A 17,545-nucleotide genomic window follows, 5' to 3' on the forward strand; every position below is an offset into this window, starting at 1 on the left:
ATGCAGTGTGTTCATATGCTTTTCCTTGAGAAGATAAGCCATTGCTTGAAGATAAGATTGTCTCGGTTAGTGTTTCGGATGTGGATATGATACAAGATAAGCTTCCACCGCTTGCTATTTTCAGGCGTGAAATGAAAAGATATTGTGAAATCTTTTTAACAAAGGCTGGGCTTCCACCTCACTCGTTGTTTGCTAATTGGAATCCCATCTAGTGAAGTTGGTGGCCAATTAACAGAAGAAGGTTTAAACTGGTTGGTTGAAAATGGGTTTAAAAGCGTTGTAGATATTAGAGCCGAGAGTGTGAATGATATATTCTATGAAACCGCATTGCAAGATGCACTTTCGTCTGCGAAAGTTGACCTGGTCAAACTTCCGGTTGAAGTCGGGAACGCACCGTCGATAGAGCAGGTTGAGAAATTTTCAAATTTGATATCGGACTCGATGAAGAAGCCAATTTATCTTCACAGTAAAGAAGGTGTTTTGAGAACATCTGCAATGGTTTCTAGATGGAGACAATATATGGCTCGTTACAGTTCAACTAATAATAATCAAATTCAAGATAATGAAGAATCTTCTACCACCAATAACGGGGCCTACACCGAAGGGTTTAATAAAATTGATGATGATCGAAATGAGGGTTTTGTTAATCTGTGTGTAAATCCTATTGAATCCCAGTTACCACCTACCAATGTTTTCTCCAGAAAAGAAATGTCCAAGTTTTTAAAAAATAAAACCTTTTCCCCTTCGACTTATTTTACTTTTGAACACAAAAGATTGGAGAAACAAACAAAACCAAGTAAGAAACCTAATGATAATGGGTCGGTTTTAAGCATCACCAATCTTGATTCAACAAATGGGAACAATGTTCTTCAGAATCAAGATAATTCGCGCTCCAGTTTGAAAGAATTTAATAACGCAGATAGGAAAGTGACGCATTTCACACGAACAGATGATTTAGAGGAATTAAGCAATGATGATGTGGAAATGATTGAGGCAAATATGTGTGCTTCAACAACTGGTGTTGTAAGAATCCAATCAAGAAAGAAAGCAGAGATGTTTCTAGTGAGAACAGATGGCGTTTCATGCACTCGGGAAAAAGTAACAGAATCTTCATTAGCTTTTACTCATCCCAGCACCCAACAGCAGATGCTGATGTGGAAATCATCACCCAAAACTGTGTTACTTTTGAAGAAACTTGGCCAAGAATTAATGGAACAAGCTGAAGAGGTACTTCCATCACAATAGTATTCTTGTCACTTAATATTTTACTTAAATTGGTGTTTTTTTCTGCTTGAAACACAGGTTGCATCTTTCTTGTATCACCAAGAAAATATGAATGTTCTTGTAGAACCTGAGGTTCACGATGTATTTGCAAGAATGCCCAGGTTTGGCTTTGTACAGACATTCTACAGTCAAGATACAAGGTATTAGCTTAGTATTGAAAAAAGTGTGGTTTTGTAATCATATTCAAATGTTTATTAAAAGAAGCAAAAGTTTGGACTAAAAGCATGTCGGGTCAACCAAACCTGCATATAAAATAACCAGTTTTTCAGTCGAACCTGATATCTGATGTAGGGCTGTTCAAAAAGCTCGTGACTCGCTTGAAGTTGGCTCGAAAAAAGCTCGTTTGTAAATGAGTCAAGCCAAGCCGGCTCAGTTTGTAAACGAGCTGAGCCTGAGCCAGGGTTGGCTGGTTTAAATAAACCCCAATTTTAATATATATGATAATAATAATAATAATAATAACATATAAAAATATTGAAAAAAAAAACATATAATATGTGTCTCGATCTTTAAACAATGTGAAAATACAAAACAAAAATAATACATATAATGTTATAAGTTCTCTAGTATATAAATTTTGTATTATGTGTATGTTAAAAAAAGTTGTCTTTTATATATCAATACGTGCACAAAGATACTAAAAAAGAAATGAACGAGGTACGAGCTGGCCCGAGCTCGAATTTTTGGCTCGTTGAAAGTAAACGAGTCAAGCTGAGGCGAGCCAGGTTCGGCTCGCCTAGTTTACAGCCTTAGTCTGACATGCGCTTTTGTCACGTTCTTATAGTGATCTTCATGAGAGGGTAGATCTGATTGCGTGCTTGGGGGGAGACGGGGTTATTCTGCATGCATCAAACTTGTTTAGAGGTGCGGTTCCCCCTGTTGTATCATTCAATCTCGGGTCTCTCGGTTTTCTCACTTCACATGTTGTAAGCATCTTACTTAACGCAGGGTGATTAAAATTTGAGTCATACCATTTTTATCTATAAAAATGATTAGTGATAAATTTCTGTGGTACAGTTTGAAGACTATAGGCAGGATTTGAAACGGGTCATTCATGGAAACAACACACTGGAAGGTGTTTATATAACTCTTAGAATGCGACTTCGTTGTGAGATATTCAGAAATGGGAAAGCCATGCCTGGAAAGGTTTTTGATGTTTTGAATGAGGTTGTTGTTGACCGAGGTTCTAACCCTTATCTTTCCAAAGTTGAGTGCTATGAACATAATCGTCTTATTACTAAGGTTAGTTGTTGAGTTAGTAGACTCATAGGGTGGCGGCGCCTTTTTTATTTGTGACTGTTCTTTGAAGGCAAATGCAATATTGACACTAGCATTTATTGTATCTAATAGGTGCAAGGTGATGGAGTTATAGTGGCAACACCTAAAGGAAGTACAGCTTACTCTACAGCTGCAGGCGGTTCTATGGTATGCTAAAATAAAATAAAAATAATATAATATTCTGGTAGGGTAATATTTTAAGGGTATATTATGAATGCAGGTACATCCAAATGTTCCATGCATGCTTTTTACTCCAATTTGTCCACATTCCCTCTCATTTAGACCTGTTATACTTCCTGATTCTGCGCGTCTTGAATTGAAGGCAAGTATTATACATAAATACAGTTATGCACTTATGGTCATATAGATTCAGTGGGACTTTTTGGTTGTTGGTCAGATTATTTTTGCAAAAGTTGGAAGATAATTGAAAAGTGTTTGTTTTGATGGCAGATACCAGAAGATGCACGGAGTAACGCTTGGGTGTCATTTGATGGGAAGAGAAGGCAACAGCTATCGAGAGGAGATTCGGTGCGTATATGCATGAGTCAGCATCCACTCCCAACAGTCAACAAGTTTGCCCAAACGGGTGACTGGTTTCGCAGCTTGATTCGATGCCTGAATTGGAATGAAAGACTTGATCAGAAGGCGCTCTGATTTTACTTAGGAATCTTTTTACCATTTTTTTTGTGAATTTAGTGTACATATTATGCTGGTAAGTCAACACAATATTATATAGATTAAGCCTAGAATTTATACGGTACAAGATATACAAGACAGTGATTTTACCATATGCATGCTTCTTATTAAGAAAGCTATCTGGTTTTTTAGTTTATTGGCATTGTTATTTGTCATGTTGATTATTATTTACAATTTTAAATGCCAGAAAAAAAAAGTTTCATAACAAGCCTTTTGATGCTTTCGGAAACATTAGAACTTCGTAACCACTTATTAAGAGGAAAAAGAAAATAAGCAAGCGGATTATGCTGTTATCTAACTGCTTTATGTACCTACCTGACCTTTATATACTTATTAGAGGTGTACACAAAAACCGGAAACCATTGGTTTGGGTCTGGTTTATAATTATCACCATCATAGTTATCTAAAAGCGCAAGAGACGCTCGCCTAGGTGCTCAGGCGAGGCCAGCACAGCTAAACTGCCGAGCCACCATCAAGGCATTATGGTGAGCTTTCGGCAAGCTTAGGCCAGCGCAGCTAAACCGCCTAGCCACCATCAAGGCGTTTAGGCGAGCTTCTGGCATGATTATGACGAGATTTCGGTGAGTTTCAGAGAGAAGGTGGAATAGAGAGGTGAGAGTATTAAAAGAAGTCTTGATTTTCCCAAAAATCTGATGGATAAAATAGTTTAAAAACTAAGTTTTTTAAGAAAATAATATTAATTTTCTAAGGTTTAATATTTATTATTTTTAAACTTGTGATTTTAAGTTTTTAACATTTTGATATGGATTAGTATTTGAATTATGCTCTTCTTCGAATATTGGAATGCATTATATATATTAATTTTTTTCCTTTCATTTGGTGCGCCTTTTTTTTCTTAGACCCTCGCTTTTTTTTTTCTTCGTTTTGCGCGTAGGCCCCAAATAAGAACTATGGGCCTTGAATGCGTCAAGCCTATCACCATTGAAATTTGAAACCGGTTCCAAATTGGTTAAACCCAACAGGCCAATAAACCGACCAAAAATTGATCAAAACCAGTCAAGAGACCGATCACTACCCAGTCAAGAAACCGGTTTCTAACCTTACAATTTACACTCAACCCGTTTTTGACTTTTTGTTGACCAATGCAAACCGATTTTTTACTTTGAAACTGGTTTGTGCACCTCTAGTTCTTATTTAAAACTAGTTTCGTAAGCAACCTTGAAATTTTTAAAGCTACGTTTTCATTTGATAAAAAAAGGTAAATTCATTAGAGATCGCTTACGTTCACATGTATCTTCGATACATCACCATCAACATAACAAAGATTCATATATTTATCGTCGTATCAACATAATATGATTCTGAAATAAACGACTCTCTTTCTGCACGCATGAACATTTTTAAAAGTTCATCACACATTAAGCTCATGAATATTTCCATTGAAAAAAACACCACCAAAAACAAGATGGCAATTATACAAAAACAATTATCTGATGCATAAAATATATCACATCTTTATGGGCCTACCAGTTCAGCTGCTCAAAACGGTGGTGTTCAAAAACTTCACTAAATGATAGCATTCAAAACCTCATCCTGAAAGATTAAAATGAATGGATGGATGGATGTCTAACATTGCAATGTAATCTATAAGGTAAATTCAAGATTGTGCCTGAAGTACTCGGCACCGAAACTCTCCCAACGCCCAAATAGGGAAAATGTTTCTGTAAGCAGCATATGTGATCATGCAATTCCTGTTAAACACCCCCATAATCTCCTGCATATTTCCAAGAATATTACATGTTTATTATTTTTAATATTATGTCAAAACTGAAGCAGGCTATAAAGACGCGAGATTACCTCTTGTGGGAAATCTCCATTTTCCATCTGAGAATTAATCAATACTCGGGCCGCAGAGTGCAATGGCTTTGGATCTCTTTTGGCCTGAAAAGTATTTAAAAAAAATAATGTTAGCATATGAAAGCTAATAACTGACATTGACTTTGACTTTGGATGCATACCTGCTCAGCATCAATGAGAGCTAACATAGCCCACCCTGTATTTACCACATGAGACCGATTTCCCTCTAGATTGGTATACACCTGCATAGAAGATACCGATCAGAAAATTTGAAAGAAATAAGTCAAAGGTTGACTAAAATCCCAATTTTGACCTTGTTCTGACATGAGAGGTAGCTCTCTCCCCAACCGCCCGAAGCAAGTTGTTTGGACAACAAAAAGTTACAGGCGTTGCGGATGCTAGAGCAGTTAGAGAAGTTCTTTCCGGCAGCCACTAACCCTTTGATCCCAAACCATGTGCCATACGTGAAGCAAACTGCCCACGACCAGTACCTAATGAACATATTGCAAAATGTTCTGACATGATCAAATTCTATACATATATTGAATAATTTCATTAAATAATAAGGTGTGAAACGAACCATGAACCATCTGGTGCTTGGATTGATTCAATAAAAGCAGCAGCTTTATTAATGCAACGTTGTACTTCTTCTTTCCTATGATTAGGGTACAATTTTTTAAATAGCACCAGAGCTTGAATTGCAGCAGAGGTACACTCCACATATCTGAAACATCATACCCAGTAGGTAAACAATCACAAATTCTAGATAAAGAATATTAGAGAAGAGGTTTGATATCTTACGGGTAGTCGATAACAATGTCACCAAAAGTTTCAGCAGGATTTACCAACTGAAAGTGTGTCAGAAACATGTTTAATGACAATTAATATAGATTGGGAAAATTATATTGCTTGCATACCTCTAACCAGCTGTAGGATCTTGTGAGTTCATATGTTGCAAAACTACCATCAGAGTTCTGAAATGATATTTATAAAACCAGAACCAGCATTATGCTACAATGATATTACAAGTGTCAACGAAGAATTACTAAAACCAGAATTACCTGTAAAGATAGAATAACACTGACTGCATCATAGAATCGGTTTGCATCCAACAGTTCATCAACAAGTTCTGATGGCAATTTTGAAAGCAAAAGTGCAGCCTAATAGAAAGCAAATCAAGTGTGTTAACAGCTAACAAATTGACAACTTGAATACGGTAAAGTAATATTTACCTTTAGCCCTTCTGCACTACAATCCAAAATGGGCCAACCGTGGTCTGCAGTTGAAAATGGCCAAGCGCCTTTTGAAATGTGGCGGTACCAATAATCAAGATCACCATAGCAGTTATCTAACACCTTTAGAGCCAGATTAAAAAAAGAAGAATTAGAAAGAAGCAAAACTAACCACATTTGGAAGAAGCAAAAGATTACCTGTGACCTCTTTATATACATGTGTCCTTTTTTCAATGTTGGACCAAAGTCTTCAATGAGGTTTGTAGCAATAATTGCTTGAATGGCGAATGCAGTATCCCATAACTGACTACCATTATACCCCTGAATTACATGACATTCCATTTATTTGTGTTCCCCTTATAGTAACAATAAAAAAGTTACTAAATAACGTAACATGACAAAGTGCCACATCTGCAGACCTGCATTTTCATGCCGTCTTCAGCAATCCACAGATAATCAGGTATTCTTGGGAGGTGCAACTTGAAAGCCTCTGAGTTTGGGTCTTCTGCCCAGCAGCAGAGCATATTTAACACCTGAAATTAATATTTAGGTTCTAAAAAAAACATCTTTCGGTATAAAAATCTGAGTTTGGGTCTTCTATCATAACCCAGTACATAGATGATAATGAAATAACAAAAACAAACATAAAGCCTATTTACCTTGTTAACTGGCCCTATGCATATATAACGAGTATTCTCATCCTCATAATGAATATGTTCCATTGCAGTTTTAAGAGCCTTTTCTCTTAACTTCTTCCCGGGCCATGTCATGAGCACAGGCTCCACAAACTTGTGAACCGTTGCCCAAAGTATGTCTTGTATGAGTGGGTGTGGGTAGTAAAGATCTTCCTGCGAGTAAGTAAGATAAATTATTTAAAATAGCATAAATGAAAATAGGTGAAAGAAACTTATCATCCTTATTAACGTCTTGAACAAAATAAAAACAAATGTAGACAACGGAAACAAACCTTTGCGCAAAGGTTTCGTGCATTATTCCAATCTATGTCATGATAGGGAACGGTAAAAAGTTCCTTTCTCAAGGCTAGAACTGTGGATGTGATGGGCCCCACAAACCTCCTCCCATATAAGTATGACATAGGCAGGTAGACCATTCGACAGTGACACCACATCCTACCTGAAAGGTTTTACTAAAAGTTATAATATGTTTGCATGATAATAATGAAGAAGAGGCACTCACCTGGATGCACAGGAAGGAAATAAGGAAGGAGCCACATCTCAGGAGGCATTGGATTATTTCCAGACCACTCAAATACACCAAGTACCTATTTTTAACAGCATATATGAGAAAAAAGGGATGTATAAAATGTAAAATCAAATGAGCAAGATTAAGGAAAAGTAGCTATACTGAAAGCCAGAACTTTCCCCATGATGTTATGTAAGTGGCACCACCATGGTCCAAAATCCATTTCCGCCCTTTCTCCATTGCCCCTTCTCCATCATTAGCCCCTTCACCAAGCAATCTCAAAGTAACATAGTTTAAGGCACTACCAAACATGGTGCTATGACCCTCAATGTGTAGGCCCCACCCACCATCTATATTCTGTAGTTATAGCATTCTATTATTCTCTCAATGACTCTTGAAAACATAAGACATGTACAAAACAAGGAAAACACTAAGATATGCATACCTGATGATTGTATAAATAGCAACACATCTCCCTTTTATGCTCTTTAGATAAGACCGCATTCAGTGCGCCAGTAACAGTTAGAGTGATAACCTGATTCGTAAGATTAACTTGCACTGTCACCATTACATGGATATAAAAATTCTTTTAAACTTGAAACTGTAGTAAAAAACGCTAAAAAAACTGTAAATGAGAAGACAAGACAAGACTAACCAAACCAGGCAATAGAAACATAGGTCCTCCGTAGTCTCCCGGCCAATGTCCATCATCCGCTTGAATGGTTGAATGGAAACCGATAGCTCTTCTTAATACATTTGTTACTTTATCCTCTCTGATATCTTCAGCATCTTTAATATTGACTTTTGGTGGGAAAGCAGAGAGTGATCTCTCCTTTGCAAACTACAATATTCAAAAATAAAGTGAAAATAATTTTATTGAAAATCCCTTCCATAATGGTATTTCCCTTACATATATTATTATTATTATTATAATTATTATTAGCTTTTATATAGCTGTTAAACTGTGATCTTATTATTAATATTATTATAATTAGTAGTAGTTTTTATATAACTGTTAAACTTTGATTTCCTTTATTTTGCTTCATACACATGTACTTAGAGCCGAGGTTCTCTCTGGAAGCCACCTCTTTATTCCTTTGGATAGAGGTACGGTGTGCCTACATCCCACCCTCCCCAGACCCTACTTATAGCTTTGCTGTCGGTGGGATTTTACTGGGCATGATTGATTGATTGATTGATTGATTGGAAAATCCACATAGAAATGAGCATATTCATATCCTTCAAATGCATATATAACTTAAGGGAGAGAGATGGTTTGATGGAACTATGATTGCTTGTGATAAATTATATAAATACCAATTTATGTCGGGTACTTATGCGATCCCAGCAGACCTAGCTATCATCACATAGTTACTAATCCAGTTAACCAAAAAGAAAAATGGCCTATCATCTTCATGGTTCATCATTAACCCATGTTATCTTGTTAGTTAATCCAGGATTTAATAATAACTATACCTATGGCATACAAATTCACCTTTTTGTGTATTTTAAATAGAACTTGTGCAGAGCAAACTAAAAGCAGCTAGGCACATTCAAGGCATAGGTCCACACCAAGATAAGACAGATAATGACATGACATTGAGATAGGCCCATGTTATTTATTACTTGGTTATCCAATTCAGCCATGACACTTGTACTTGGTATCATTCATCATTTGAGCATATCTGGTTCTGTGCTGGAAACATCAATCATGCAACTCAGCCTAATTTAAGCAATAAGACATTTATCCTTGAATGCATAGCTTAGGGACCATTGACAATGAAACTTCAGCATGGAAATTACACTAACCATCAATTCCACTTCTTTACTTTTCAAATCAAAGTACTAAAGAAACTTGACTGCTAATAATTTATCACACTCATAACTCTCATCAACCAGCAATTAAAACAGAAAGCTGGCTTGTAAATCTATCTGTTATACAAACGAACAAGTCGATTTTCGCCTATTAGGTCTACATCTGGTTTTGTTGCTACGGCAAACTACCAAAATGCAATTACCTAATTACATGCAAACAGGCCATTATACCTTACATTCTCTAGCCTACAAGAAGTACCAACACAACTTGCAGGCATGCCATATCTAAAATCGAAGGACCTACTGCAAATTGATTTAGGTTTACAACGAAACCTAGAAATCGATCACGGATCCAATTAGGATAGACCGAAAAGTGAATAATAACTGCAGCAAGTGATTGGCGGATGATTCACATTTCATTTGAATAGTGTTGTAAACTACCAATCCTAGCATATGAATGAATTAAAATGTACCTACCTGAACCTGACTGCGCATAAGTAGATCTGAACTGCCGGCCGAGGTGACCGTTTGTTGTACGGAGCCACGGACTCCCTCCCTCCCTCTGCGATCTTCAGTTTCCACATTGTTTACTTGTTCTTCACAATCAAATCAGGTGCATGCTCAACTGTTACTGAACAGAATGAAATGCACAAATTCATAGTACACAATCGGTTATCGAAGTAACTGATTTGAGTTTTGGATGAGACTGACTGACTACAGCTACTGCTTGCTTAATAGTCACTGACTGCCTGCCTGCTTACATACATATATCTATCTATATCTATCTTGGTCCAGGAGTGGAGTTTTATTTTCCAAACACCCTTCAAGAGCTATATTACTACACTAATAACCCCTCTCCTTAACTTAGGTTTTCACGCGTCACCAGATTCATTACTTGAATTCAATTTAGGTTTTAGATATTTCGGATTGGGATGCTTCGGGGTGTTATTCGGGTTCCGGGTTCCTCATGTTCGAGAAATTTCTTTTTTGGGTACTCATATCCACCCTAATCTCCCCTGGGTTATTCGGATTTGGGTTTTATGAGTACGGGTTAATCAGGTTTCGAGTATTTTACCTAAAAAACTAAAAAGATATATATGTATGCTAAAATTCAAGCAAATATATCATCTTCAAATTTTAACTTACATAAGCAATAACAAACCACATAATCCAATCGAAAGAGTCCGAAGAACGCTTCGATTGATGGAATGAATAACCGGTCGACTGATGAACTAAGCCCCAAAAACTTATCAGTTGAATGAATAAATAGTTATATATAATATCTGGAATTAATGAATGTCAGAATAGTAATCAATAGATGGGGTTGGAATCAGAATGGAATAGGCGACTTAAGAAAGGAGTTGGGTAGGCAGCGGTATTCATTGAATATAAATATTGAGTCAAATGGGTTATTCGGGTTTACCCGAAACCCATTAAAAAGTAATCGGTACCCGAATCGTATTAGTTCGGGTTGTACTCAGGTTCTTAGATTCGGGTTCGGGTTTCATGAGTAAGGGTACTTTCGAGTTCGGGTTAATAGGTATTCGGGTCGGGTTTCGGGTTGCTGTTAAAAATGACAGCCCTAACGAGCACGAATGGTGACATTTCATGTTCGTTCATTTAACTTTAACCAAACACGAACTTGTAATTGAACAAATTGTTTTGTTCATGTTCGTTTATTAAGAAAACAAGCGTGTGTGTTCATGCTCATTAGTTTCAAGTCTAAACGAGTAGTTCATGAACGTAAACGAACACAAACAAAATTAAATAAAAAAACAAACAAACATAATTTAACAAGCACGATGAACATAGATAGGCAAATATCAATGAACACAAATTAGCACTAATGAACACAAACAAACAAGTCTAATATATCCCAATTCATTCCAAACTCTAGTGGATGATCATGATGATTAATTTACTTCAATTAAAAATAACCAAGTAAATGTGTGTGTATGTAACTTAATCGAACTCCTTTTATGTTTATATTTATACAAATATAATAACAACTTTTGTATTTATTCCAACATAAACGAGTAAAAATAAACAAACGTAAATAAATGAACATAAATGAATGAGCATAAGCGGATGCTCATGAACATAAATGAACGAACAAAATATGTGTTCATGTTTGTTCGTTTAATTAACATCACTTATTCACTATCAAATTTTTTTCTTAACACTAATGAGGATAATGGTTTTCATTGCTCGTATGGGTTTTAAACACGGCCACAGTCCCACACAACAGACAACAAGTGTGGTGTGCCATGGTCGTGAGCCCTACGCCTATGTGACGACATACCCCTCCACGATCACACATAGATAGATACAGTCTTATGGTTTACATAAGTTCTTGGCATTAACCATACAAATATAAATTTTATTTAATACATTTTTTTTAATATGGGTATAGTGGCTAGTTATATAGGATGAATTGTTTGTTGAAGAAGCGAAAGTGAAATCTCTGAATCTATGATTATGTGACTGGGATTCCTCTCGATAACGAAAGTGAAAATTGTGATAGTCACTATATAAATAACGAATATGATTTAGTTATAGATAAAGTGTCATAGTTTGGATTATTAAAATCATATTTGGCCATAATAAATATACAATTAAACTTGTTTTTGTAGTTTTTAGATCTTTTCTTATGGTAGTTTTGGTTTCATTTCCACTTCATTTCTTCTTTTGATTTCTGGCTGTGGTCTTACACAAATGTCAAACACCACATGTTCTTTTCTTATTTTTTCATAGTGCTTCTTCAATTTTGGAGTCATCTTTGGCAGAAGAGGAATCTTTTCATTTTTCTTCTTGCTTGACCCCTTTTGCTTCTTGCCCTTAGATGATTTTGTGCTGCCACAACTGCAGTTACTTTCTTCACTGGAGTATTCACTCCATTTCTTTTTCTCATCATTCTTCTTTGCATTCTTCTTCATCTCTGGTTCCTCATTCTGCTTCACTGCAAACTCTCCATTCTCATCCACAATTACATCATCATACTGTTTTACAAAATCAGCTTTGTCATCAAACACATTCTTGAATTGTTTCAGATATTCATTCCTGCTTTCCTTGTCTACTTTCAGTGGATAGCTGTCACAGAAAGGTGGTGGCACCTTTTTGTACTTCTCTTCCTCTATCATTTTATCAACAAATCGCACTATATTTCCTATAGACACAAGGTTTTTCAAGAATTCCATTTGAATCAACAAATTTGCATTTTTCAACTTCTTTTCAGCATACAGCTTTTTCAAACCCTCAATTTCAACTGTCATTCTTGATTGGGTTCTGTATGCTTGCATACAATCTTCTTCAAGCCCCTTGATTTGATTTTCATAAGTTGCTTCACTGGCTTCATACACATTTAAGAATGTTTTCTTTCTTCCACATTCAGTTTTTCATTTTCCAACTTCCTAATTGAGTTCATCAATTGTAATAAGAAGATCAGAAATTGAAATATCATAATGTACCTGCGCATTAGAAGATTCTGGCTTGTCTTGCACTTTGGCCATAAAGGCAACATTCGCCTTCTCAATCTCAGCTGCGTGATTACTCCAATCAAACTCCCCATCCTGAGGCACCCTTGTCACTGCAACGTTCCCTTGATCCCTAACCTGATTCACATTGTTCTGATTGACTCTGTTCTGATTACTGTGAATCTGCAGTTGGTTGTTCCTTTGAGGCTGAAAGGGTTGTTGCTGGGGTCTGATTTGGTTTCGATAGGGGTTTTGGTTGGTGATCTGATTTCTTTGATGCTAGAAGTTCTGGTTCTGATTTTGGTAAAATTGATTTTGATTGACCTGGTTACCAACTTGCTTTGGCATGTTGCACTCTTTTGCAAAGTGTCCACGTTGTTGATAGTTGTAGCAGATTGCTTTTGATTTGTCAAAACCTATTCTCTCGTTTGGACCATTGATGCTTGATCTTCTAGTTCTGTTGTATAATCTCTTGCTTCTCACAGCTAACATGGCTGCCTGCCATTTTATGTCCATATCCTCCAAGTCATCAGCATCTATTTGTTCGAGATCTTCCTGCACAATGCTTGTGTTTATCAGGTTCTTGGCCATAAATGCATGATATGACTCGGTAAACATGGAGAACAAACTTGGTAGTCTGTTCCTTGAGTGGTGTTGCTCTGCACAAATGTTGACTGACCACTTGCTGTTGAGGCTGCGTCATCTTTAATTAGCTGAACATTAAATCTTGGGTGACCACCACATGTTGAATTTGTCTCAGATGGCTCTTCAATGATAGGCTGCTGATTCTTGATTGAAAGATTTCCCATAGGAGCTACTAGAGCATTGTTCACTTGGAAACTAGGCTTATCTTCCCTAATCATGTGGTTTTCGATCATCTCATGTTCTGCAGCCTTGAGAAATGCAATTACATCATCCAACTTAAAGTTGGGGAAACTCACCTTTTCCTTGATGAATTTGTTGGCTGTGTACCACTCACCAGACAAGTTGACAAAAGCTTCTTATTTAGCTCGAAATCAGAAATTTGCAGGTCAGTTGTTCTTATATCATTAACAATTACCATGAACCTTTGCAGGACTGATTTTAGTCTTTCTCCATCTTTAAACTTGAACCTATCAAGCTGTTGCTTCAGTCTGTCTTTCTTGATATCTCTCAGTTCAGTATTTCCTTCAAACATATCAATAACTGCATCATACATTTCTTTAGCAGTTTTGTGATGGTTGACGGTTGTCGGTATCTCCCAAGACAGACCTAACTTCAGCATAGACAGAGCCTTATCGTCCCTTTTCTTCATTTTTAGCTCAACGGTGGCATTGTTGTTCGGAGCAGTTGAAGGAACATAGTTTCCGTCAGTGATAGAAGTCCAAAGCTCTGGGTCGTTGTAGTTTACAGCTGCTTCAAAGAGCACCTTCTATTTGATAAAATTTTCTTGTCCAAGCAATCTGGGAATTTTGTTGGTAAAGACTTCTTGGTCTTCCATTTCAGTAGATCTGGGTTTTGCAGCAGAAAAACAGAGTAAAGCTTCAAGCTTTTTCACGAACCTTCAGTCCCGTGGCCTTCAGCGAGCTTCCAAAGCTCTGATACCACTTGTCAGGACCGTGAGTCGGATGAAACCTTAGAAAAGGTTAACAAGAACACAACAACTCTGTAACCCAAAGGCCTCTTGAATATCCCGGCGGAATCAGGTGTTGAGTCCTCGAGCAAGGTAACAATCTTGCTCGAGCAGACTCACTATGCTGGATATGCTCGATGAATGTCCTCGATCATACTTTACTTAGAATATCTTCAGTGAAGATATTCTCCTCCAGCAGGCTTCATTCCTCTTGACCAATCCTTGCTTTGCTCGAACAAGTCAATCGAGCAAGCTCATTCTTCTTGACGTCTTAAGTCTTGTCCTTAGACTTATTCAACAATCTTTAGCAAGCTCAGAAGTAAATCCTGCTCGTGGAACTGAACTGTGCTCGAAGTCGTTGCTTTGATAACATGACATCTTCTTATTGAATCCATGCTTGTCCCCATGTGCTCGATCATCATGTGCTCGTACACTTGGTTAAAACTTGTATGATCAAGCTGTTTGCTCGATTGGCAATCCATGCTCGATAGAAGAATACTCTTGCTTGTTGAAGTTTAGCATTTAAGGTTCTGAAGACCTTGCTCGAAGTAGTAAAACCATGCTCGATCGTCTAGGCTTGCTCGAAGTCCATACTTAGCCTTTTTCTGAGGAGGTTGAGAAGATTCCAATATTCCTTATCAAAAATCCAACCCAACAACTTTATGTACTAAATGAATTACAGACTTGATCAAACCACGCTGTGAGTCATAGATTGTCCCCTTGCTCGCGTCTTATTACCATTAAGAAACGGACCACAAGGAACACAATGTCTGCAAACTGACAGATGAAATTGTGCATACTCATCCATGGGAACGTGTTGATACATGTTTTGTACGTCTCGGTCTTTATGAGTTCATTAATGTAATTGTTTTATAATATAGGGTCTTATAATGTAAAATGACATTTGCTCTATTGTAAGTTACATTCGTTACCCCGTAACGAATGTAACACATTCGTATTAAATGTAAGCTCATTCGTTAACCTTGATTAACGAATGAGATAACGAATGAGGGCTATTCGTTATGTTTAAATGTATTAACGAATGAAATGTTCATTCGTATGTGTTAATGTAACGAATGACACATTCGTTAAGTGTTAACTTAATGAATGTGGTCATCCCCTATATATACCCTGTAAATTATCTTTAATGTAACGAAGTTCTTATTAATCTCTCTCTGTGTCGTTACTCTGTCAAACTGTTCTCTCAACACACACAGTGCACACAGTTAACGTAATCGTTCATAATCGTATACCTAAACAATGAATTCATCGATGTCATCATAATCTAGCGGTATCCCAAAAAGCACGTATAATACTCTGATAAACAACTTCATAAGTAGAGATGGCCTTATATATTCTGGAACGTGTCAAGAAACTGATCATGCCCCCGAAGATCGGTGAGTCTTCAAAGTTCGGCTCTAGATAGGCAAAGATGTTGTGGCTCTTGTTCCATGATAATAACACTGGAGCTTGTTCAGGTTCGGCTAGATCTTGATCTTGAGCTTGAGGCTGTTGTTCAGGGTTAGCCTCGGGATTTTGTTCGGGAACAGGGTTCTGAATGTTGTCGTCTGCCATTACTGTTAAAATAAACAAAAATGTTAGTATAATATTCATCAATTGTGTTCTAATTAACGAATATATATCTCATTCGTTATAATAGATGAAACGAATGAGACATTCGTTATACAATAATGTTTGACATTCGTTATTAATAACAAATAAAACTTATACATTAGTTCATTCGTCATTATAACTAATCTGGTTTTCAATACATTAACTAATCATATCTGATTCGTTACCTTATTCGTATCACATTAACGAATCAACTCAGATTCGTTATCTCTTATTCGTTAAGAGCAGGATCACCCATTCGCTACTTTAATGAATCCTATAGTTATTCATTAACAAGCTAACGAATCAGACTATCATTCGTTATAACTATAACAAATCTGATTTAGTTTACCAATTTGACTATCAGAAGTCAATTTTACACTCAATTTTGACTCTAATACAGTCAAAGACGACGATTCTCCTCTCTGAACTCATTGATCTGCTATTACAGTTACCAATTAACCTAACCAACCATGATAGAAAATCAGTTTAATACATTAAACAAAACCTCATCTGTTATACTTTTGATTAACATATGTGTTTTGACATGAGTGAACTGTTCGGTTAATTCAAGTATTAAATCCATTCAGTTAACCCCTAATTAACCGATGAAATTCCATAAATATTGTATGATGGAATCGTCAATACCTGTAGAACACGAATATGTCAGTCAATTAGGCTAACACACAGGTATAAGATCACAGAAACATTTTGCAAGAGGTTTGTTAAGTTGACAATGAAATAGGAAAATGGCGAATGAAAGGTCATTGTCTAACATTGGGACTATAAACCCAATAATTTCACGCTTTCTAAGGTCATTCGTTCAAATTTTGAACTAACGAATGGCCTCATTCGTTAACTTAAACCTCTGATTCGTTCAAGATTATTAAACGAATAAGATTCACATTCGTTAGTCATATAACGAATAATACATTAACTCTTCCATTCGTTAACTATATAACGAATATTAGAGTCATTCATTAACAATTTAACGAATGATACATTAAGATCATTCCATTCGTTAATTGTTTAAGCGAATGTTTTCCATTCGTTACGCACAACGGAAGCAAATGTCATCATAACGAATGAGATACTCATTCGTTATGTTTTAAATAACGAAAGGCATTACATTCATTAAACCAATTAACGAATCACCTAAATTCCTTAACGAATGAGATGCACTCTCATTACGGAATTAAATAATATTAAAAACCAATTAGGGTTTTTAATGATTTAAATAAACAATCAAACTCATTAACGACAATTAAGCCCATTAATGTTTCAATTGAAATACATTAAAATCACCCGATCAAAGATCGGTACGGTTTAAATTAAAGTTATAGAATTATTTTTGTTGATATGAAAGGGATAGTGAGGAGTATAGTAAATGCTGATGAGATTGAAGAGGGTGAGTTTGTTGACTATCGTTGACTAAAGAACAGATTGCCCTGCTTCTGGATCTAAATGCAGAGGAGGTTGAGGAATTGGGAAAGAGTGTGGATGTGGACATTAAGTTCGAGGAA

The 17,545-nt window shown here is 36.4% G+C and overlaps 2 protein-coding genes across 2 annotated transcripts; one reads left to right on the plus strand and one right to left on the minus strand.

Moving 5' to 3' along the window:
* Positions 1 to 3,329, plus strand: LOC143609621 (NAD kinase 2, chloroplastic-like). Its single transcript, XM_077084329.1, has 8 exons — positions 1 to 65; positions 165 to 1,227; positions 1,303 to 1,424; positions 2,069 to 2,210; positions 2,302 to 2,526; positions 2,635 to 2,709; positions 2,783 to 2,884; positions 3,013 to 3,329. Exons 1-8 carry the CDS (start codon positions 1 to 3, stop codon positions 3,214 to 3,216), a joined length of 1,998 nt encoding a protein of 665 aa, XP_076940444.1. The 3' UTR covers positions 3,217 to 3,329.
* A 1,385-nt stretch (positions 3,330 to 4,714) lies between these two features.
* Positions 4,715 to 8,277, minus strand: LOC143609627 (cycloartenol synthase-like). Its single transcript, XM_077084334.1, has 17 exons — positions 8,167 to 8,277; positions 7,957 to 8,046; positions 7,674 to 7,868; positions 7,506 to 7,590; positions 7,276 to 7,442; positions 6,968 to 7,156; positions 6,728 to 6,841; positions 6,507 to 6,629; positions 6,309 to 6,431; positions 6,138 to 6,236; positions 5,994 to 6,050; positions 5,878 to 5,924; positions 5,657 to 5,800; positions 5,390 to 5,567; positions 5,238 to 5,318; positions 5,077 to 5,160; positions 4,715 to 4,993 (listed from the first exon to the last, which is right to left on the minus strand). The coding sequence occupies exons 1-17, from the start codon at positions 8,185 to 8,187 to the stop codon at positions 4,877 to 4,879; spliced, it is 1,914 nt and encodes a 637-aa protein (XP_076940449.1). The 5' UTR covers positions 8,188 to 8,277; the 3' UTR covers positions 4,715 to 4,876.
* Positions 8,278 to 17,545: the final 9,268 nt, after the last annotated feature.

The sequence above is a fragment of the Bidens hawaiensis genome, unplaced genomic scaffold, assembly GCF_021521415.1.
Source record: "Bidens hawaiensis isolate Kalapana, Puna unplaced genomic scaffold, B.hawaiensis_p1.1 tig00006688_1, whole genome shotgun sequence".
Taxonomy (NCBI): Eukaryota; Viridiplantae; Streptophyta; class Magnoliopsida; order Asterales; family Asteraceae; genus Bidens; species Bidens hawaiensis.

What these genes read in the sequence shown, in the direction of transcription:
- LOC143609621 (XM_077084329.1), top strand. Translation starts at nt 1, where the DNA reads ATGCAGTGTGTTCATATGCTTTTCCTTGAGAAGATAAGCCATTGCTTG. An exon ending in TTGAAGATAAGATTGTCTCG is followed by an intron (nt 66 to 164) that starts GTTAGTGTTTCG and finishes TTTTTAACAAAG; the next exon opens with GCTGGGCTTCCACCTCACTC. An exon ending in TTCTACAGTCAAGATACAAG is followed by an intron (nt 1,425 to 2,068) that starts GTATTAGCTTAG and finishes ACGTTCTTATAG; the next exon opens with TGATCTTCATGAGAGGGTAG.
- LOC143609627 (XM_077084334.1), bottom strand. Translation starts at nt 8,187, where the DNA reads ATGTTTCTATTGCCTGGTTTG. An exon ending in TGTATATAAAGAGGTCACAG is followed by an intron (nt 6,432 to 6,506) that starts GTAATCTTTTGC and finishes CTGGCTCTAAAG; the next exon opens with GTGTTAGATAACTGCTATGG. An exon ending in CAAGCACCAGATGGTTCATG is followed by an intron (nt 5,568 to 5,656) that starts GTTCGTTTCACA and finishes TATGTTCATTAG; the next exon opens with GTACTGGTCGTGGGCAGTTT.